The 23,503-nt window shown below is 43.3% G+C and overlaps 1 protein-coding gene across 3 annotated transcripts in view; it reads left to right on the top strand.

The window, feature by feature from the left end:
* LOC144607169 (uncharacterized) overlaps nucleotides 1-23,503 on the top strand; it is a 65,843-nt gene extending 42,340 nt beyond the window's left edge. For 2 of the 3 annotated variants that reach the window (XR_013549073.1, XM_078423834.1), the window contains 2 exons: nucleotides 20,884-20,995; nucleotides 22,384-23,503. Coding sequence is in view for 1 of the 3 variants with exons in the window: in XM_078423834.1 (XP_078279960.1) it covers nucleotides 20,884-20,995; nucleotides 22,384-22,521 (250 nt within the window). In the remaining 2 variants the exon portion in view is untranslated. The remainder of the gene's footprint in view (nucleotides 1-20,883; nucleotides 20,996-22,383) is intronic. The other variant, XR_013549074.1, reaches the window with a different exon arrangement.

Raw genomic sequence — 23,503 nt, forward strand, 5'->3', positions numbered from 1 at the left:
TGTTTTGCAAAATCGAGTCTTTCTACCCTTATCTTACCTTTTCATACCTCTAGTTTTCCTCTCCCCCGACTCTCAATCTGAAGAATGGTCACGACGCGAAACATCACCTACTCCTTTTCTCCAGAGATGTGCCTGACCCGCTGAGTTACTCCAGCATTTTGTGTTTATCTTCTACCCTTATCATCCTATGCATTGGAAATTGTATCACATTGTGGACTTTTTTTTACACGCTACATAGTAAAATTTCCCTCACACACGTTTTAAAACTCAATTATTAATTGAGATTGCAAAATTAGTTTACAGTTCTCCATGTATGCAATGCTTAAACACACAGGCTGCAGGGTGTACAGCGATCAACAGGCAAGAGTAGCTTCATTGTCGTGAAACTTGTGCAAATATTCGCCTTTTGTGCCACACAAGAGTCATTCTGCTTCAATAGCTGTAAGTTCTTGCATCTAGTAGTAAGATCACTGTAGAGGCCAATCGGCCATTCGAGTCTGTGCTACTTCACACAGAATAATCACGGTGGTCCCATTACCCATCCTTTCCCAAAAGCCATACAAAATTATTCCCCTGAAGTGGCTATCTAATTACATTTTGATAGTCCTGATTAACCATATTTTCACCAGCCTTACAGACTATGAATTCAGGATCCCAACTAGTCTCTGATTGAAACAAAACCTCACACTTTCCACTATCTTTGACCTAAAATTTTAATTCTGTGCTTCTTGGTGCTTGAGTAACCCACTCACAGGAACAGTTCCCCTCTGATGCAGTTGGAATCGTGTTTTCTTTATTGGCGGGGTTATTTTCACAATTCCTATTTTGGGTAGTGGCAGAATGTGCCATTTAGTGGCACAGTATCTCCTCATAACAGCTTATAAAAGAGCATCAAAGGTCATTGAAAGGTATGCCACCCCCATCTTCATTGCTCTCCCTGCCTCTTAAAGGCATATATACCGTAGAACATAGACACAAAATGCTGGAGTAACTCAGCGGGACAGGCAGCATCTCTGGATAGAAGGAATGGATAGAAGACCCTTCTTCAGACTGAGTATTTTGAGGTATGTGGAAATTATTTCAGTGGGACAGGAGCAAGCAGAAACAATGGGTCTGCCAGGGCAGTTCTGTTTATGGATAAAACCGAGCCACCCGGGGCTGGGGATCGATAAGGTTGGAGATTTTGGAGGGCGGACAACCGAAAGTGATAACATCAGAAATGGTCTGTGAGATTACGGCCTGGTGCTCATCTGTGGGATCATGGTCCAAGGATAAGTAGGAGGTGTCTGAGAGTTGGTGCCTGGCCTCAGCCCAATAGAGGTCAGGGCGCCAGACTACCGCGGCACCTCCCTTGTTGGCGGGTTTGATGATAATGTCGGGGTTGCTGCAGAGTGAGCAGAGGGCTGTACGTTCTGAGGGGGAGAGGTTAAAGTAGGTAAGGCGAGTGGAAAAGACGGTTGATGTCACGCCGGCAGTTAGAAATAAAAAGGTCTAAAGAGCGTAAAAGGTCACTCAGTCTGAAGAAGGGTCTCGACCCAAAACGTCACCCGTTCCTTCTATCCAGAGATGCAGCCTGTCCCGCTGAGTTACTCCAGCATTTTGAGTCTATCTTTGGTTTAACCCAGCATCTGCAACCTTCCTACAACTAAATCATAGAACAGATCTAGTGGTTGATGCGGTGATTTGCATTGCGAATTGCCACTAAAAACTCCCATGTTGGAATAGAGTGGAATATTGTTACTTTGCAGTTAATGCATGCTTAATGCATTACAGTAAACCCTCATTATAATGCTCCATGCGGGGGGGGGGGGGGGGGGGTGAGAGAATGGTGTCCGTTATTGCCGACTGTCTGCTATAGCCGAGGAAGGTATCATTGTATGAGTAGTAGAAATAAACAACTGCAGTTGCTGGTTAATACTCGAAAGGACACAAAGTGCTGGAGTAACTCAGCAGGTCAGGAAGCATCCCTGGGTAACAGTGATAGATGACGTTTTGGGTCGAGACCCTTCTTCAGACTCTCAGTCTGGAACTGGGACTGGTTCAAGTTGGTGAACCGGGCCGTGATGCAACCAGTCAGGATGTTCGTTATTGTAAACCTGTAGAATGGTGGATCTCAAAGTGGGTAATACCGCCCCCTGGGGTCTGTGGGGTTATCTACGATGGTGGGGGGGGGCTAAGAGGCAAGGGGGTGGCAGGGGGGGTGCCAGAGGTGGAGATGCTCCTTGTTGCATTTCCAACTCCATATTTGGTAGAATGTGGTTTTTAGTTTAGTTTAGAGATACAGGTCCTTCAGGCCACTGAGTGCACCCACCTGCGATCCCTCCATTACACTAGCACACACTACACAGCTCACATTACACACGAGGGACAATTTACAATTTTTACCAAAGCCAATTAACCTACAAATCAGTGCATCTTTGGAGTGTGGGAGGAAACCGGAGCATCCGAAAAAAACCCCACACGGTCACAGGGAGAACGTACAAACTCCGTACAACAGCACCTATAGTCAAGAATGGAACCTGGGTCTCTGGTGATGTAAGGCAGCATCTCTACCACTGTGCCACTATGCCGGCCTTTAGTGTGGCTACCCAAATTCTCTCCAAGCAAAGAAATCGGCTCCGGATTACTGAACATGGTGATTTAAGACTCCTGCTGTGACATTAAACCAGACATTGGCAATCTGGTATCACTTCATCAATCCCAACCATTATATTGAGAATTTACTGAACAATGAAGTAGGTACTTAATGTGGTACCTAAGGGTCCTGAGAAATTACTATCAGGCTTTGAAAAGCTGATATCACTAGATCAAGTTAATCAACTCTGTTAAATTAATTAAACTAAAAAATTTAAATTGGATTTTGAAAAATTGTGCAATTAACTTACTGTTTTTTTATTTTATTGTTATTTTCTTTCCAGTTCATCGGGCAAACAACTATTGTAAATAATGTTTTTATAGGGTAGGGTTGGGTAGGTTAGGGTCACTGGGGACAGGTTTATGGAGCCAAGGGGTGGTGGCCAGGAAACATTTGGGAACTTATTCACAAAATGCTGGAGTAACTCAGCAGGTCAGGCAGCATCTAGGGCGAGAAGGAATGGGTGACGTTTCGGGTCGAGACCCTTCTTCAAACATTTGGGAACCACTGGCGTAGAGGTTTGATGGAGTATTTGTTGACATACTGAATCTCTTCAATCTTCCAAAGAAGTAGAGGCTGTTTTTGTGATTTTGAACATATTTGTAAATCATAAAACAAAGTAAAAGTCATCACATCGAATTGTGTAATGCTCATCTGTCACCAGTCACGGTCACAGCAGATGACAGAATTGCTTCCGATACTATGTTTACTTATATAAATTAAATTTAAGAATTGACAAATCTGAGTACAACATTTGCTCATCTGTAATTCTGAGTCATCTTAAAAGACTCTCATTGAATGACATTTCCCCACAGCAAATGTTTCTCTAACTGCAGCAAGCATCAGCAGGGGACGGACCTCTTCAACACTGAATTAGGTGTGACAACGCTGACATGGACGATTTTATAAATGAACAGCATTTGAAAAGCAAAAACACTGCAGATGCTGAACATCTGAAGTAAAGGGATATTCTGGAAATACTCCACATCTGTGGAGACGAAAACAGATAGCGGCTCAGGACGGACCTGGAACATTGGTTGGTTCTTCCACCAGAGATGCCAATTGCCCTGCAGTATATTATCAGGATTTTCTATTTATATTGCTAAATGGACACTTTGCTTTGGCTTTCTTCGGCAACTTGAATGCCCAGGAATGAAGGAGGCGATGGAGAGTGGTAGATGTTCCCCAGTCCATCACGGGCACCGACCTCCCACCATTGAATGGATCAACAGGAGATGCTGCCTCAAAAAGGCAGTCAATGCCGTTAAACACTTACACCACCATGACCACACTCTGTTCTCACAACTACCATTAAGAAGATGGTACAGGGGCCTGAAAATCATAACCAGCAGGTTTAAGAGTAGCTTCTTCCCAGCAACCATCAAGCTCTTGAATACTGCTCTCAGCAACCATGATCTTCTAAGGATTATGTCTTTGAATTCACCATTGTTACCTTGCATTCTGATTATTAATTTGCATTATTAATTATTATATTTTGAAGGCATGATGAGAAGGTAGTTATGATGTTCAATGTAAGTGAGCAATGAGTTCTATGTCGTACGATGGAAAACCAAATAATTTCACATCATGGTCAAAGTAAATGAGTGCATCTTCAAATGTCAATCACCAACTGCACCAAATGGCTTGAATAAGGCAATTTGTGATATATATATAAATGACTTTGCTGGAAATGTGTATGGGTAAGTTTTGCAGAAAACATCAAAATTGGTGGACAGTGAGGAAAGCTGTCCATGTATGTAGTGGGATACAGATTAGCTGCAGAAAAGGGTAGAGAAATGGCAGATGGCGTTTAATCCGAGCAAGTGTGAGGTGTTGGGAGGTCGAATGTATGGATCGTTTACAGTTAATGGCAAAGCCCTAAACAGCATTGATGTACAGAGGGATCTTGAGCTCCTAGCCCATAGCTCCCTAAAAGTGGCAATACAAGTATATAGAGTAGTAAAAAAGGCGTATGGTATGCTTGCCTCTATTGATCGGTGCATTGATTATAAGGGTCAGGAAGTCATGTTGCTGCTTTACATGACTTCAGTTCGGCCGCATTTGAAGTAATGTGGCTTGTTCTGATTTGTCCCTTTACAAGAAGGATGTGGAAGGTTTGAAGAGAGTTGAGGGGAGATTTATCAGAATGCTGCCTGGATTGGAGGGATTAGCTGTAAGGAAAGGTTGGACAAACTTCATGTCTTTTCTGGAAGCTGAGGGGAGACTTCGAAGGTTCAAAGGTCAGTTTATTGTCATATGCACCAATTTAAAGTTACTGTGAAACTCAAATTGCCATATAGTCATACTAAGAAAAAAAGCAACAAGACACACAACAAAATAAAACTTACCATGAACATCCACCACAGCGGATTCCACATTCCTCACTGTGATGGAAGGCAATAAAGTCCAAACTTCTTCCCTCTTTATTCTCTCACGGTTAGAGCAGTCAAACCATCCGCAGTCGTGGCGATCGAAGCTCCCGCAGCCGGCGATCGAAGCCCCTGCATCGGGGCGATCGAAGCTCTCGCGTCGGGGCGGCTTGGAGATCCCGAAGCTGGTCTCTAACCATGGACCGCGAACTCCACTGTGTTAAAGTCCACAGGCCCCCACGGTTGGAGCTCCGAGGTCGATCCCCGACACGGACCACCAGCTCCACGATGTTAAGTCCGCAGGATCCTGCGGTTGGAGCTACTGAAGTCGGTCTCCAGCAGAGGCCGCCAGCTCCTCAATGTTAGGCAGCAGTTCGGAAGGAGATATAATAAAATCACATCTCCGTCGAGGTAAGATTTAAATGTTCCCCCCACTCCCCCCCACATATAACATAAAGAACATTAAAATATACATTTAACACATACTAAAAGACAACGAAAAAGGAAGGGATGAGACAGACTGTTGGCAATGCGGCCATTGTGGGCGCCACTCAGACAAGTTGATGAGTTGCTGGTTGAACAGGAACTCCCGAGTTGACCCCGAACACAACTGACATTGACAGATCAGGGGTCTATGCCCCAGATTCCAATGGAGCTTTGCAGGTAAATTCCTGCAGGTAGGTTTAAACACCAGTCCTCTGCTGACTGCAAATTCCAGATCAATATTCCCTTAATGTGAAGAAACAAGGAACTGGAGATGCTGGTTTACAAAAAAAGAAACATAAAGCGCTGGAGGAACTCCGTGGGTCATAAGGTCATAACATCATAAGGGATAGTAGAATTAGGCCATTCAGCCCATCAAGTCCACTCCGCCATTCAATCATGACTGATCTATTTTCTCCCCCCTAACCCCATTCTCCTGCCTTCTTCCCATAACCTCTGACACCTGTACTAATCAAAAATCTATTTATTTCTGCCTTAAAAATATCCACTGACTTGGCCTTTTCAGTCTTCTGTGGCAAAGAATTCCACGGATTCACCACCCTCTGACCAAAGAATGCCCTGACATTGAAGATTGGGCTAGCACTTTCCAGGAATATTAATATTATGGGTGTGCCAAAGGTAAGGTTGACTGTAACACCAGCCAATGAGGAACAGAGTCGTTTTCATTGATAGGGACTTCTAGCTTCTTATGTTGATGGTCCTACATTAAGAGATGTTGCGCAAGGTGATGTTGCCTTCAGATTGGTATTAAACATTACCATTAGTTAGACTATGCCACATGCAGCTTGCTCTGTTCACAGAAGTCCAACTGAATGTAAAATGGATGTACTTGTCTTGGATGACTGCCCAATTTCCCACATGGATATACACAGAAAGCTATAATTCAGTGTCATGTCTCACATATGCGTGATATTCACATTAAAAAAAATAACCAAAAGATACTCCAGCAAAGTGTCATTTCTCTCTGGAGAATATCAAATGGGAAATAATATTCTTCTTTTCCAAATATTATTGGGTTTTTTCCCTTTTAAAATAAATGCAGGAGATGAGAGACCTGGCTTGATTTTTTTCATTCACGTTTTGAAGTTATTAATCTTATTCTTCATTTATAGTGGTACGTGATTTCCTTTTTGAAACATAATCTGGCATATTTTGCTTAATTCTTTGGGAAAGTACCTTGTTTCATGGACCATTAGCTCTGCGGCCGTGGTGCAGATTTGTGCTTTGCAACTCTGTGGTTTGAAATCAGAAGGCTGTGGAGGCAAAGTCAGTAGATATACAGTATTTAAGGTAGCGATAGATTCTTGATTAGTACGGGTGTCAGAGGTTAAGGGGAGAAGGCAGGAGTACTGTGTGCAGTTTTGGTCTCCAAATTTGAGGAAGGATATTCTTGCGTGCAGCGTAGGTTTACTAGGTTAATTCCCGGAATGGCGGGACTGTCATATGTTGAAAGACTGGAGCGACTAGGGTTGTATACACTGGAATTTAGAAGGATGAGAGGAGATCTTATCGAAACGTATAAGATTATTAAGGGGTTGGACACGTTAGAGGCAGGAAACATGTTCCCAATGTTGGGGGAGTTCGGAACAAGGGGCCACCGTTTAAGAATAAGGGGTAGGCCATTTAGAACTGAGATGAGGAAAAACTTTTTCAGTCAGAGAGTTGTAAATCTGTGGAATTCTCTGCCTCAGAAGGCAGTGGGGGCCAATTCTCTGAATGCATTCAAGAGAGAGCTAGATAGAGCTCTTAAGGATAGCGGATTGGGGGTATGGGGAGAAGGCAGGAACGGGGTACTGATTGAGAATGATCAGCCATGATCACATTGAATGGCGGTGCTGGCTCGAAGGGCCGAATGGCTTCCTCCTGCACCTATTGTCTATTGTCTAATGGGGTTTGGAGGGAGAGATAGATCAGCCATGATTGAATGGCAGAGTAGACGATGGGCCGAATGGCCTAATTCTACTCCTATCGCTTATGATCTTATGATTTCATGATTCTACCTTGGATTATCTTACCAACAAATGACATGTGGGTAGAACTTCTTTTTCCAACCATCTACGCTGTACAGGAGAGTTATTCAGCTGCATCAGAGGTCAAGCTTCTGCACTATGTTCAGCATGAAATTAAAAAGAAGTTTATGAAATTCAATAAGTGGTTGATAAAAGATGAAAATCTATCCCTGCTGCCACAGTGGTGTTCAAAGCGAGAAAGCGAAACTAGACTCAGCTGCAACAAATTGAGGAAAAGACAGTCTCTCCACTTACGTCAACTTGTGTCATAGAGTCGTTGAGAAATACAGCATGGAAAAAGCCCTTTAGCCCACCAAGTCCATGCCGACCATCAAAAACAATCGCACACAAAACCCCGTTAGTCTGCGTCACTTTTGAGACATTCAGAAACAGAGATTGTGCATTATTGTTTAATGCCTGTACAAGCAAATTCCCATTCTTAATACTCTATTGCCACCCCCTCAACTATTTGGTACAATTTGTTGGCATATTTGTCATTTTAAAATTTTGTGTCAGGGCACTCTGTTATTGTGTGGTTTTCCAGTGTAGTTCAGAGAAGTTCAGTGCAGGCCATTTAGAACGGAGATGAGGAAAAACTTTTTCAGTCAGAGAGTTGTAAATCTGTGGAATTCTCTGCCTCAGAAGGCAGTGGAGGCCAATTCTCTGAATGCATTCAAGAGAGAGCTAGATAGAGCTCTTAAGGATAGCGGAGTCAGGGGGTATGGGGAGAAGGCAGAAACGGGGTACTGATTGAGAATGATCAGCCATGGTCACATTGAATGGTGGTGCTGGCTCGAAGGGCCGAATGGCCTACTCCTGCACCTATTGTCTATTGTCTATTGTCTAAAGGATGCCTCTTTAATTGTGTTATTCGTCAGAGGAGATATTCAACTAAGGTGCTATTCATGTGAATGCGAACCAGCTGGTATTGCTATTGATATTGGTTTATTATTGTCACATATACTGAAATGTAGTGAAAAAACTTTGTTTGCGTGCTATCCTGTCAAATCATATCGTACTACACATGAGTACAATCAAGCTATACATATGAAGAACGGATAGTGCAAAGTGAAAAATACCAGAAAGCAGAATATAGTCTCACAGCATTGTATCGTTACAGTTTCAGAGAAAATTTCCAGTGTCCACAATGAGGTAGGTTGGAAGATCGGGACTATATCCTAGCTTCTGGGTGAACCGTTCAGTAGTCTGATAATAGAGCAGGAGAAATTGTTCTTGAATCTAGTGACACATCCTTTCAAGTTTTTTATCTTTTGCCCGACGGGAAAAGGGAGGTGAGGGAATGACTGGGTTGAAACAGGCACTTGATTATGTTGGCTGCTTTCCTGAAGCCACGTGAAGTGTTTATGGAGTCAATGGTGGGGGGTCTGCTCTGCGTGATTGACTGGGCAACATTCACAACTAACTTAAGCAGCAAACTTTCTGCATGCCTTGCCAACATTCCTCCTTCAGTCACCACCACTAAATTTCATGGGTCTTTGTGCATTCTTGTTTCATCCACAATGGTTCTTGTGTGTCCACCGCCAATAATAGTCAGTTCAATGGGAATCAAAGATAATAGAGCAGAGCAAGATAGACCACTCGACCCTAAAAAGTATGTCATGGCGCCATTTTAGTAGACAGAAACTTGCAGAAACATTTTAAATGAAAAATGGGCGGCACGGTAGCGCAGCGGTAGAGTTGCTGCTTTACAGCGAATGCAGCGCCGGAGACTCAGGTTCGATCCTGACTACGGGTGCTGCACTGTAAGGAGTTTGTACGTTCTCCCCGTGACCTGCGTGGGTTTTCTCCGAGATCTTCGGTTTCCTCCCACACTCCAAAGACGTACAGGTATGTGGGTTAATTAGCTGGGTAAATGTAAAAAATTGTCCCTAGTGGGTGTAGGATAGTGTTAATGTGCGGGGATCACTGGGCGGCACGGACTTGGAGGGCCGAAAAGGCTTGTTTCCGCCTGTATATATATGATATGATATGATAACAAAAATCTGTGAATTGATAGATGAGATATATTCTGCATTTTTATGGTATCATCACACATACTATTCCTTCAGAACACTGATTACACTGCGAGAGGCATAGTGAATGGCTGGTTTTGCCTACTAAAATGGCGGACGTTACGCTCCTTTGCGTACTACACTTCAGTATATGCGATTTCAACGGAGTGGTCATCTTGCTCCTCTAGTATCTTTGGTGGGACTCATGTCATATCATATCATCATATATCATATATATACAGCCGGAAACAGGCCTTTTCGGCCCACCAAGTCCGTGCCGCCCAGCGATCCCCATACATTAACACTATCCTACTCCCACTAGGGACAATTTTTACATTTACCCAGCCAATTAACCTACATACCTGTACGTCTTTGGAGTGTGGGAGGAAACCGAAGATCTCGGAGAAAACCCACGCAGGTCACGGGGAGAACGTACAAACTCCTTACAGTGCAGCACCCGTAGTCAGGATCGAACCTGAGTCTCCGGCGCTGCATTCGCTGTAAAGCAGCAACTCTACCGCTGCGCTACCACTCACTGACATGTCTCAGAGGCTCAAGGCTCACATTTGTAACCCTTTTACCCCAGTGAGTTTATTATCTCATGTCAATGTGGTTCAGGGCAGGTAACATCTGGGGTATTCATCACCTCATGATTCTTACACACTATAGCTTTTAGAAGCTTAGAGGGATAAAGAGGTTGGAGAGCCAATATCCTGTCGCATCTTTCTCTAACTCATCAGGTGGCATTGAAAGGCTGGGAAAAGAGTAATAAATAATCCAGCTAAAAAAAGGATCCGCATCCAAAACGTGCCACAACACAAAAAGACGATCACATCAACCTGCCTTTTATTTTGACTGTCAGAACAATCTGTCTGCTTCACTGAAATTTTCAACTCGCACTCTCCTGATCTTTAAGGATCAGATTACACTACTACTCACGCCTGACCGTTTTTTTTCCCAGCAGACAGTCAGACCATGTTCATTCATTGTGCGAGATACATTACTTCATTTTTAGTTGAAGTGATTCACTGCAGCAAAGTAACACCCACAAGTCGTCTCACCATAGAAACCAAGTCAGTGGTTAGTCAGAAATGACGTCAAGCCATTCTGTGGCCACCCCTCAGCATTTTACACGTAAAAAACACACCAAAAAAAATAAATTGTGGCTGTTCATTTTATTTCTTGGACTCAGTCACATCTACTTGCAGAGAGAGCGAGAAAAAGAAAAGGTTATTTGGATTTACGACTGGTGTGATTTATATTGATCCTCCAGTAAGTCTGTGGCAATTCGTAGATTAGCCTTGTCATAATTCGCTCTTTAAATTACGGATGGTCAACATTTGCAGTCAGTATACTCAAGAGGTTAATCGTTTTGCTGTTATTTAAACATAAGTACCAAAGCAACAGCAAGTGGGAGACAGATGGGCTGTCAATTTCACAACAAACATCCACTGAGAATGTGAAATTCTTGTAAGGGATTAATTATGAGTATCAGAAACCACTGTTCATTATTTCAAGTCTATTTACTGCCTAATATAGTGGTTGGTTCATAGGTTCATTGGTGATAGGAATAGAATTAGGTCATTCGGCCAATCGTATACTCCGCCATTCAATCATGGCTGATCTATCTCTCCCTCCAAACCTGATTCTCGTGCTTTTTCCCCATAACCTTTGACACCCATACAAATCAAGAATCTACCTATCTCTGCCTCAAAAATATCAATTGACGGCCCCCACAGCCTTGTGTGGCACTGAATTCCACAGATTCACCACCCTCTGACTAAAGACATTCATCCTCATCTCCTTCCTAAAAGAACGTCCTTTAATTCTGAGGCTATGACCTCTGGTCCTAGACTCTCTCACTCGTGGAAACATCCTCTCCTCTCCACATCCACTCAATCCAGGCCTTTCACTATTCAGTGAGGTTCAATGAGGTCTCCCCACCCTCCCCCCATCCTTCTAAACTCCAGCGAGTACAGACCCAGTGCTGTCAAACGCTCATCATATGTTAACCCACTCATTCCTGGGATTATGCTCGTAAACCTCCTCTTTACCCTCTCCAGAGCCAACACGTCTTTCCTCAGATATGGAGCCCAAAATTGCTCACAATACTCCAAATGCGGTGTTGTTGTTAATAAATTCGGAGGGTCACCACCTTGTCATGGTGGAGAAGCAAGGATGTGCCGAAGATCCTGAGAGCTAAACCATCTGGAGCTGTGCTCCTGGCAGGGTCACCCATGGCAAGCAGGTCAAGGTGGATATTCCTGACAATACGTGGCCCAAGAATGTAGAACGCGGAACAATACTGCACAAGAACAGGCCCTTCGGCCCACTATGTCTGTGCCAAACATGATGCAAGGCAATGGACCACTGTGGACTCTACATGTCCTTGATTATCATTGCTTTTTGCATATCTTCCATTCATTTGTCCTAAGTACCATCTATATCTCTCGTTCCTCTTTCCACTGACTCTCAGTCTGAAGAAGGGTCTCAACCCGAAATTTCACCTATTCTTTTTCCCCAGAGATGCTGCCAGACCCGCTGAGTTACTACAGTTTTTTGTGTCCATCTCTTATCTACCTGCTCATAATCCATATCCCTCCGTTCCCTGCATATCCATACTGAATGTCCAACCAAATGTCTCTTAAATGCCACGGCTTTAATGATTGTACATTTTCACCAATATTAAAAATCACTCAAACGTAATGAAAATTCAAACATGCTGTTTCAAAGTTACGAAGTTTGAGAATTATTCAGAAAATCAACAAAAATCTTAAAGCACTGCAAGACACCTAAAGCCATAAAACAAAAACTATTGGAGGAACTCAGCAAATCAAGCAGCATCTGTGGAGGCAAAGAGAAAGTCAACATTTCAGGTCAGTATCTGGCATCAAGACTATGTTTAGATTTAGGTTTATTATTGTCATGTGTACCGAGTTACAGTAAAAAGGTTTGGCATGCCATCCAAACAGATAAAATATACCATACATACTGTAAACACAGTCACGTCAAACTCAAGTACAAAAGATAGAGCAAAAGGGAAGATACAGAGTGCAAAATACAGTTCTCTGCGTTGTAGCACATTGTAGGACATCAGTTCCATAGACAACGTCCAATGTATGGAATAGGGTGGAGGTGAATCAGACAGTACCCCCGCTTATGGAAGGACCATTCAGAAGCTGAAGGGGGAGGAAGAAGCTGTTTCTGTGTCTGGTGGTGCGCACTTTCAAGCTTCTATACCTTCAGCCAGATGGGAGCAGGGAGAAGAAGGAATGACCAGGGTGGGACAAGTCTTTGATTATGTTGGCTGCTTTTCCGAGGCAGCGTGAAGTGCACCGTAGATGGGGTCAATGGCGTGAAGAGTCCTGATGTCCGTTTTGACTCAAACAGTGACCAAGTTTCTGCCTCCACAGATGCTGCTTGACCTACTGAGTTCTTCCAGCAGGTTATCTTTTCTGTAGATTCCTGCATCGGCAGTCCCCTGTGTCTCTAAAATACTTAAATACCTATTAATTAAGGCACATTAAAAAAAAAAGTTAATTACCAGAGACCTACTGTTCTACTTCATAGCAGCTCCCATTGCTGCAAATTGGATGAAGTCACTAGACTTGTATTGAGTTTAAGCAAGCACTTAAATAGGCAGGTTTCTCAGTATAAAGCTGGGAAGCTGCAGAGTGGTGGCACTCCAGTACTAATTAGTCAAATCAGGGCAGGACATAAACAGTTAATGGCAGAGCTCTGGGGGAGTGTTGTAGAGCAAAGGGATCTCAGAGTACAGGAACATAGTTCTTTGAACGTGTTGTCACAGGTAGTGTAAGAAAATAACTGCAGATGCTGGTACAAATCGAAGGTATTTATTCACAAAATGCTGGAGTAACTCAACAGGTCAGGCAGCATCTCAGGTAGAATGTGTGTGTCAAGAAGGCTTTCAGCACATTGGCGTCCATCAGTCAGAGTGTTGAGTATAGAAATTGGGAGATTATGTTACAGCTGTACAAGACATTGGTGAGGCCACATTTGGAGTATTGTGCTCAGTTTTGGTCACCCTGTTACAGGAAAGATGTTGTTAAGCTAGAAAGGGTGCAGAGAAGATTTACAAGGATGGTGTCAGGATTCAAGAGTCTGAGCTACAGGGAGAGGTTGAGTAGGTTAGGACTTTATTTCTTGGAGCGCAGGAGGATGAACAGTAATGTTATCGAGGTGTCTAAGATCATGAGAGGAATAGATAGGGTAAATATACAGAATCTGTTAACCGGAGTTGGGGAATTAAGAACCAGAGGGCAATGGTTTAAGGTGAGGGGGGAAAAACTTAATAGGAACATGAGCGGCAATTTTTTACACAAATGGTGGTGGGTTTATGGAACAAGTTGCCAGAGGAGGAAGTTGAGGCAGGTACTATCACACCGTTTAAAAGATATTTGTACAGTTACATGGATAGGATAGGGATATGGACCAAACGCAGGCAGGTGGGACTCGTGTCGATTAGGCAAGTTGGTTGGTGTGGGCAAGTTGGGTCGAAGTGCTATTCATACATTGTATGACTAAATGAGTCAACTGGAGTCCATGTGGAGTCCAGGGAATGGTGGTGGTGAAGACATGTTAGGAATTTGCAGGGAATCCAAAACTATTGGTTACGAACTGCCTGCATTTATCCTTTCAAGCAAGTTCATAATTTTGAGAACTTCTATTATGCTGCCTCAGAATTATTTTTTTCTTTGCTTCTTCAGTTTTTCTTGAACGATGAGTAGAATGCAAATGGCTTCAAGGGAATATAGACAGGCTAACTGAATGGGCAAGCTTGTGCTGGATGGGATATAACACACAAGAATAAAAGATAGAAGTGATAGAAAGATGCAGTATTTTTAAATAGTGAGAGATTGAAAGATACTGGTGTTCAGAGAGACTTAATTTGCTTATGTTTACACACACAAAAAAAAAGAAGTAAATATGTAGGAACAGCAAATAGTTAGAGTGGCAGTATGATAAGAAGTTTTGTGTACAAGAGCGGGGGCATCTTTTTTGAATTAGAGGAGATACTTGTTACTTAAGGAATTATAAACCTGTGAAAGATGAAGTGTGGAGTAGGTTTACCACATTGATTTCTAGATGGTGGGTCTGTTTAGTTTAAATCTAGAGCTTCAGGCCTTTCAGCCTTTCAGGCCTTTCAGCTGTCCGAGGCCATTGATCTGTTCTCACTAGTTCTATGTTATCCCACATATGACTGGATAGACTAGACTGGAAAGACTGGATAGACTCGGCTTGTACTCGCTGGAATTTAGAAGAGTGAGGGCGGATCTTATAGAAACTTACAAAATTCTTAAGGGGTTGGACAGGCTAAATGCAGGAAGATTGTTCCCGATGTTGGGGAAGTCCAGAACAAGGGGTCACAGTTTAAGGATAAGGGGGAAGTTTTTTAGGACCGAGATGAGAACGTTTTTTTTCACACAGAGAGTGGTGAATCTGTGGAATTCTCTGCCACAGAAGGTAGTTGAGGCCAGTTCATTGGCTATATTTAAGAGGGAGTTAGATGTGGCCCTTGTGGCTAAAGGGGTCAGGGGGTGTGGAGAGAAGGCAGGTACAGGATACTGAGTTGGATGATCAGCCATGATCATATTGAATGGTGGTGCAGGCTCGAAGGGCCGAATGGCCTACTCCTGCACCTACTTTCTATGTTTCTATGTTTTATTGCACCAGGGGCAATTTATAGATGCCAATTGACATACAAACCCACACTTTTTTGGGATGTGGTAGGAAACTGGAGCATCCAGCCGTAACCCCGAGAGGTTAGAGGGAGAACGTTTGAACACCACACAGACAGTACCCAAGGTCAAAATTGAACGCGAGTCTCTGGTGCTGTGAGGCCGCCCCACTGCACCACAGAGACCAAACAGGCCAGACATATAATCTCTTGCATAAAGAAGAGAGATCTCATCAAAATGTATGAAATTCTTGCATGGGTTTACAGGGTATCTGCAAGTGTATGGTCTCCCCTGGCTTCATTGTCCAGAGTCAAGGGTCACCACCTGAAAATAGGGAATCAACCATTCAGGATTTAGCGGAGAATGTTTGTCACCCAGAAGGTAGTAAATCTTTGGAGTTCTTTACCCAGCTCATCAACTGCAGATATTCTAGATGGAGACTAAAAGATTTCCAGTGTTTTTCCACCAGTAGTCTTCCTAACTATAATTCCTTAATTAACAAGACCTGTGCACATTATCACAGATAAAGTCTCTCCTCTGTAATGATTTGACATTCCAGCACCTCTGAAATGTAAACATTTTTTAACCTGTGTTGATTGTATACTTTTTAGTTATTAGACAATTAGTTTAGAAGTTGATTGGTCACAAAATCAAAACCGAAGAGGAGGTTATATTGATAGAAAAAAAATGATAAATGTCGCTTAATTTTTAACTGACATGCATCCCGGCACCTTTTTGTCTTCAAAAACGTTCCGAAATGTTTAATATGCAGAGAATTGGGTTATGGTGTTGATGCAGGAAAGTGGTACTGAGGTAAAAGATCACTCTGGAGGGCAGCTGGTAGAACTGTTGCCTCACAGTGCCTCACAGTGCCAGAAACTCTGGTTTGATCCTGACCTTGGGTGCTCTCATGGAGTTTGCATGTTCTCCCTGTGATCGTGTGGGTTTCATCCGGGTGTTCAGTTCTGTTTAGGGATACAGCATGGAAACAGGCCCTTCGGCCCACCGAGTATCGATCAGCCACACAGACCGGGTGCGCCGGTTTCCACCCACAACACAAAGACGTGCAGATTTGTCGGGTTAATTGGCTTCCATAAATTGCTTCTAAAGTGTATCGAGTGGATGAGAATGTGGGATAGCATCGAACTGATGCGAGTGGGTGATCGATGGTCAGCATGGTGGGCCAAAGGGCCTGTTTCCATGCTGTATCTCTAAACTGAACTAAACTAAACTAAGCATTGAATGACAGTGTAGGTATGAGAGACTGAAAGGCTTATTCCGACTGATAGTTCTTCTGCTCCACCAGTGCAGTGCCTACTGTATATATTCAAGATGCATCACGGTAACTCAACAAGGCTGCATAAAAAATATCCCCAAACCTTCAGTTTAATCAGTTCAGCAGACAGAGGCGGCAGGCGCAACCCAATTGTACAAAGGCAAAGGATGCTTTGGAAGGTTTTTTGTTGACAGGAGTGAATTTATCCGAACTTCTTCTGCGTCACTTTTCTTGGAATTGGAGTGGCAAGTTGCACCAGTCTTGCAGTTGCATTAACATTTTTCGCAGACTCGGAAATCATGAATGGATTTTCAGTTTTGACCTCTGCAGCATGGGCCTTCGGTACAGCAAGCCCTTGAATTCTTTCAGTGGCTGAGTAGTTTAATACATGGTTTGATATTGGTTCCTCCAATGATTTGCCGAAAGTGTAGCCTTCGTAGTCTCCCTTGGGCTCTATAAAATATAAAGTATTATTTACTTTGTAGAACTAGGGGAAATGAGAAAGACTTGAATGGTTAGGTAGAAAGTTTTTTTCAAAATATATTTCCAAAGTAACTTTTAAGTGGTTCTCTAGTTCCCAATAAATATTGCATTATAACCTAATGTAATAAAAAGGGATATGTGAAAAGACCTGCAAATGCTGGTTTATACCGAAGGTAGACACAAAATGCTGGAATAACTCAGCGGGACAGGCAGCATCTCTGGAGAAACTGACGTTTTGGGTCGGGACTCTTCTTCAGACTATTTGAGTTACTCCAGCATTTTGTGTCCATCTTTCACATTAAAAAGTATTAGGGCCATGCAATAGAAAAAAAATCCTAGTGTTTATCAATCGTGTTATATCCAATGCACGTTAAAGCAGAAGCAGTTAGTCCCACAGGTCCATCACTGATTTTCCGGCAATTGGTGGTCTGGCACCTCCTTTAATCCGGACAAAATGACAAGGGTCCACTTGAAATCCCCCCCCCCCCCTCGGAAGTCCCCCCCGATAATATGGCGCCTAGTCTGGGTGAGGTGGCCGGTCTCAACCTCATCGGCACTTGAGGTGCCGCTGGTCGGCGGGACGAATTTGTCACCTGCGGCCAGGGCTTTCGAACTCTGGCCCAGCTCAATCTGGCAAATCCATTCCCGTTGCCAACATCCGCGACTGACTTTGCGGGCCAGTATCTTGCCCACACCACCCCCCTCCCCCCCCCCCCCCCCCCCCCCCCCCCACTCCCCAACCCCAAGACCTCTGTTGGTCCGGTGAAGCGGATAGTGTGACTTGTATATGTTATGTTCTTACTTGCTAATTTCAAAATCCTCTCGGATGCGGAATAGTTCTTAGTTGCCTCACTTATCTCATTGTCCCAGTAGGGATAGTCCCATAGGTGGGACTCCTTCGAAGGTGCTTTAACATGGGCTTTGGGCTGAGCAAGAAAACCCGTCCGATGTAAACTTTCAACATCCGGAGCACTCTCGCTGATCTGATGTGAAAATTACAAGATGAGACAAGAATGAAGCAGTCTGGAATTTATTCAGCAACTTTCACAAGAAAATGTAACATTTTAACACAGATGGAGTCTTTTCAAATACAATGTGAAATCAAGCCACATACAAGGGCAGATAATCAAAGACGTTCACAGAAGTGGGTTTTAGTCAAAATCTGAAAGGTACAGAGGAAAATAAGTCAGAAAGAGAATTCTAGAGTTCAGAGTAGGAGCTGCTGCCACTGGTGGTGTGATAAAACTCAACGGTTCAATGGTGTTTTAGTGTCGTGTACCTACTGTAAGTACGATGAAATTGTTTATATTTTGCATACTGTTTAGTGACAATCCTATACATTAGGCACCATCACACTAAGTATGAGAATGTAAGACAGTAGACCACACTGAGTCTTTGATGGGATGAACAATAAGCTAGAGAGGAAGAGTGCGGATATCTCAGAGGGACAGCGCCAGAGACCCGGGTTCGATTCTGACTATGTGTGCTGTCTGTACGGAGTTTGTACGTTCTACCTGTGACAGCGTGGGATTTCTCCAGATGCTCCAGTTTCCTCCCACACTCCAAGACAAACATGTTAATTGGCTTCAGTAAACATTGTAAATGTTCCCTAGCGTGTAGGATAGTGCTAGTGTACGTGGTGATTGCTGGTCAGTGTGAACTCAGTGGGCCGAAGGGCCTGTTTCCATGCTGTATCCCGAGAGTGTAGTAAACTAAAGTAATTCCCATCTGCAAATTCCTTACAGCCTAATGATTTTCATTTGTCTACTTCCCAATTGTATGAAAGATCTTCGACCGGAAACATTGACTCTGTTTCTCTTTCCACAAACACTGCCTGACCTGCTGACCATTTCCATAATTCAGCCTGTTTGGTCTGTACTGGGTTTTTGTAATAATTTTGCAATCGGCTTAAAAGAGTGGTGGTCTCAGGCAGCTTCATCGTGGCCACAGCCCCCCCCCCCCCTCCATTAAAAGCATCTACATGAAGCTGTGCCTCAAGAAGGTGGGATTTGTCAGTAAGGATCACCACCATCCTTCCAGTCCATGCCCTTTTCTCACTGCTACCATCAGGCAGGAGAGGTACAGAAGCCCCAAGTAACACACCAACAAGCTTAAGAACAGCTACTTTCCTACTACTGTCAGGTTCTTGAACAAACCTGCACAACCGTAATCCTACCTGGCCAACATAACACGACAGACCAACCTCTTACATTACAGTGGACAGCTGTTATTTTCTACATACTTTTGCACAAATGTCTTTTTTTTTTTGCAGCCTTCAATCTTTCTGTATTTCAGGGTTAATTATGGATACTTTATGATTAATTTCTTTTTGTGTGTTTGAGTCTTTGCGTCTGTGATTGCTACTGCAAGTAGGATCTTTAATTGTACCAGTACCTCATCATATTCTGTATATGATCATAAACTTGAACCTGAACCTGGAACATTATAGCAATTCCAAGTCTATTCTCCAATAGCCTCACAAATACTTTCCTTCCAAATACTTCTTGAGTTTGCTTTTGAGCACTATAATTGAAGAAGCCTAAACCAATACCTCAGTCAAAACATTTCACACCCCAACCAGTTGCAGTTTCATTATTTTTCTTCCTGTCACCATTTTCTTATTGAAGGGAACAGTTTCACCTTATCCACTCCTTCTACCATTGTGCCCACTAGATGTCTCTCCTGATTTTTCCCAGCAAAGTTTAACACTTTACATTTCTTAACATTCAATTTAATCTGCCAGCTATTTGTCCATTCCACTCGAGGCTCGGCCATCGTTTCGCCCAACACCTTTGCTCAGTCCGCCTTAACCAACCTAATCTCCCGGTGGCTGAGCACTTCAACTCCCCCTCCCACTCCCTGTCTGACCTTTCTGTCACGGGCCTCCTCCATTGCCATAGTGAGGCCCACCGGAAATTGGAGGAACAGCACCTCATATTTCGCTTGGGCACCTTACAGTCCAGCAGTATGAACATTGACTTCTCCAACTTTAGATTGTTCCTCTGGCACTCTCTTCCCCTCCCCCTTCCCAGTTCTCCCACTGTCTTCCTCTCTCCACCTATATCCTTCCTTTGTCCCGCCCCCCTGACATCAGTCTGAAGAAGGGTCTCGACCCGAAACGTCACCCATTCCTTCTCTCCTAGATGCTGCCTGACCCGCTGAGTTACTCCAGCATTTTGTGATACTGTCCATTCCACTCGTACTTTGTACAGTGCCTTGTGGTTAATTACTGCTACGGACTGTTACATACAGGAAGACATCCTTCAGGAATTATATGGAGAGCAGGCATTAATATAAATAAAAAAAGTAAACCTGTTCAAATTTAAACTACAAGCATTAATCAGTTTTGGAATTAAAAGGATAGCTCTGTAAGCGGGTCGTGTATATAGAATTTAAGCTACCGGCCCACCGCAAGAGAGTGCTCAAGAGATACGTTTAAGAAAATGACATGACTATGAAATGAAAGGACACAAAATGGTGGAGTAACTCAGCGGGTCAGGCAGCATCTCTGAAGAACATGGATACGTGATGTTTCGGGTCACGACAACTATGAGATGTATGCATCAAACAAAGATGAACTAATGGGGGCAATGTTAATCACCACCGTGAAGGGGGGAGGGGAAGAACAATGGGGGACCCAGCGTGGGGGGAACTACCGTGAGGGAGGGGGAAGAGCAATAGACAATGAGGGGGAGGTGGAACAAAGGACAGTGGGGACCCGGCGTGGGGGGATCGACGTGAGGGGAGGGGTGGGGGAGAACAACAGGAGGAGCCGGCCTGCTTTGTAACTTTGTCAACACCATAGGTGGCCGCTATTTGTATACATTGTGTATGCAAGCGAAGAATTTCACATGTGAGAATAAAGTATTCCATTCCATTACCCTACATAAAAACAGGCATCAGCTACCTTTACAAAGTGCTGGAGGAACTCAACGGGTCAGGCAGCATCGTTACCTGAGGGAATGGATTCAGGTCGAGATGACTATGAGATATACGCATCAACCAAAGGTAAAATAATGGGGTTATGTTAATTACCCTGCATAAAACCAAGAATCAGACACCTTCACAAAGTGCTGGAGGAACTCAGCGGGTCAGGTAGCATCTGTGCAAGGAATGAATTGGTGACATTTCCTGTCGGGCCCTTCTTTTGGACAAAATAGCTCACATGTATCCATGTGAATTACTTCATACCATCAAAGGTATTTGAAAACGATGTAAGTTAGTCAAATATGTAATTTGCTGGAATTGTTTGTTGGACTCAAAATATTGAAGTAAAAATCAATCATTGCTATTGAAACTATATTGAATCAACTGTTGTTATCTTTGATCTTTAGCGTAGTTAACATCAATTTTCTTTGCGTTTGGACTGATTCTAACTCAGAGTGTCTCTAAGAAAAGCCCGCTTGTTGCGATGAATGAAAACCTTGCACATCCACCAGCTCAGGTCTGCAGTGGCTCAGTCACAATCACAACAATTATCCTCCCATTTACCAACCCTCCTAGTGTTTTGTCATCTGCAGATTTGGAAATTGTAAACCCATGTCTAAACCATTAATATATACAAAGGAAATCAGCAGTTCTGGTACTAATCCCTGGGGAATTCCACAATACACATTCATCCCAGGTTGAAAAACAACAGCGATACATTAGTGCTATCCTATATCCTAGGGACAATTTATCATTTTTACCAAAGCCAATTAACCTAGAAACCTGTATGTCTTTGGAGTGTGGGAGGAAACTGGAGTACCCAGAGAAAACACATGCGGTCACAGGGGGAACATACAAACTCCGTACGGACAACACGCATAGTCAGGATCGAACCTGGGTCTCTGGGCACCGTAAGGCAGCAACCCTACCGCTGCGCCATCGTGTAGCCTTCACTGAAGTACATTGAGTGGTTTGCAGGTTACTGCCTTTAAAATCTTGCTTGTCATTCTCTGTGCAAGCTACTTAAAATCTTCCAGCAGGATCTCAATATCTTTTGTTATCTTTGTCATTGGTACTAATATGGACCCCAACCTCTGACTGTTCACCTTCCTCCTCCAGATTCTCCAGCATTCAGTGATATCCTAAATATTGGCACCAGGGAGATCACATGACATCCTGGAATCACTTCTGCAACTGCAGATATGTCTGCAGAATCTATCTAACTGTAGAATCCTCCCACAACTATTGCTCTTGACCTTTCTCCTCCTTGCTTGTACAGCTGTTCCGCTCACGGTGTTATAGGACAGGCTGTGGTTGTACTCTTTAGGATAGTCTTTCCCATCAAAATTCGGAAATGAATGCGGGTTAGAGAGTACGATGACACAAGAAGTTTACTGGACTACCTTCCTCCTGTTTCTCTGTTTGGTAGTCATTTATTCCTCCTCTGTCTGCTTTCCCTTCACCTGCAGGGTGTTCACCTCATGAAACAGGCCACTAAGAAACACTCAATCTCCAGTGATGTTACCTCCCACCTCCAGGGATGTCATCTCCAACCTCCAGTGATGTCATCTCTGTCCTCCAATGATGTCATCTCTATCCTCCAGTGATGTAATCTCCAACATCCAGCGACATCATCTCCAACATCCGATGATGTAATCTACAGCCTCTGATTATGTAATTTCCAACCTTCGATTAGATCACCTCCAACCTCCAGTGGTCATCTCCAACCTCCAATGATGTCATCTCCAACCTCCAGTGATGTCATCTCCAACCTCCAGTGATGTCATCTCCAACCTCCAGTGATGTCATCTCCAACCTCCAGTGATGTCAGCTCCAACCTCCAGTGATGTCATCTCCAACCTCCAGTGATGTCATCTCCAACCTCCAGTGATGTCATCTCCAACCTCCAGTGATGTCAGCTCCAACCTCCAGTGATGTCATCTTCAACCTCCAGTGATGCCATCTCCTCAAGCTGATGACACTTCTTGCATGTGTTGTCTTGCATATGGAAAGATTCCACATTACCCACATATGTGCTTTCGTATGCCTGAAGTGCTCTGATATGCCTCTACTTTTTAAATTAACTCAATTAAGAAAAAGAATATACTCAAAATACAATTACTGTTGTTATTTACTATTTTACTTACCCTGGGGGAACGTTTTAATTTGTTAGGCTTTATATAAATCAAATGCTTGTTTAAACTCACCAGCACTCTTTCCTGCATCACTTTTATTCATTAATCATTCCTTTCCTGAGCCTTATTCATATTCGCTTATGTTTCCCACACTCTTTTTTAATTCCCTCTTTTTAAACTCAATCTGTTAATCAAGTAACTTTTATGAGTTTTTAAAGGTGAAAGATATACATTTAAATGGCCTATTTCATGATGTCAACGTGCCCTAAAGTGTCTTTAGGCCAATTTACAGTTAAAAAGCTCCTACAAAAATAGGGTAGCTGGAACAGGGGAGAGGAAGGACAAAACGTGGCAGGTAATAGGTGGAGACAGGCAAGGGTTTTTTTTTGACACGCAGATGGTAGGAACCAAGGTCAGATATAAGAACAGTAGGTGTGAGACAGGTTTGAAAAGT

Source organism: Rhinoraja longicauda, chromosome 28 (genome assembly GCF_053455715.1).
Source record: "Rhinoraja longicauda isolate Sanriku21f chromosome 28, sRhiLon1.1, whole genome shotgun sequence".
Classification (NCBI taxonomy): Eukaryota; Metazoa; Chordata; class Chondrichthyes; order Rajiformes; family Arhynchobatidae; genus Rhinoraja; species Rhinoraja longicauda.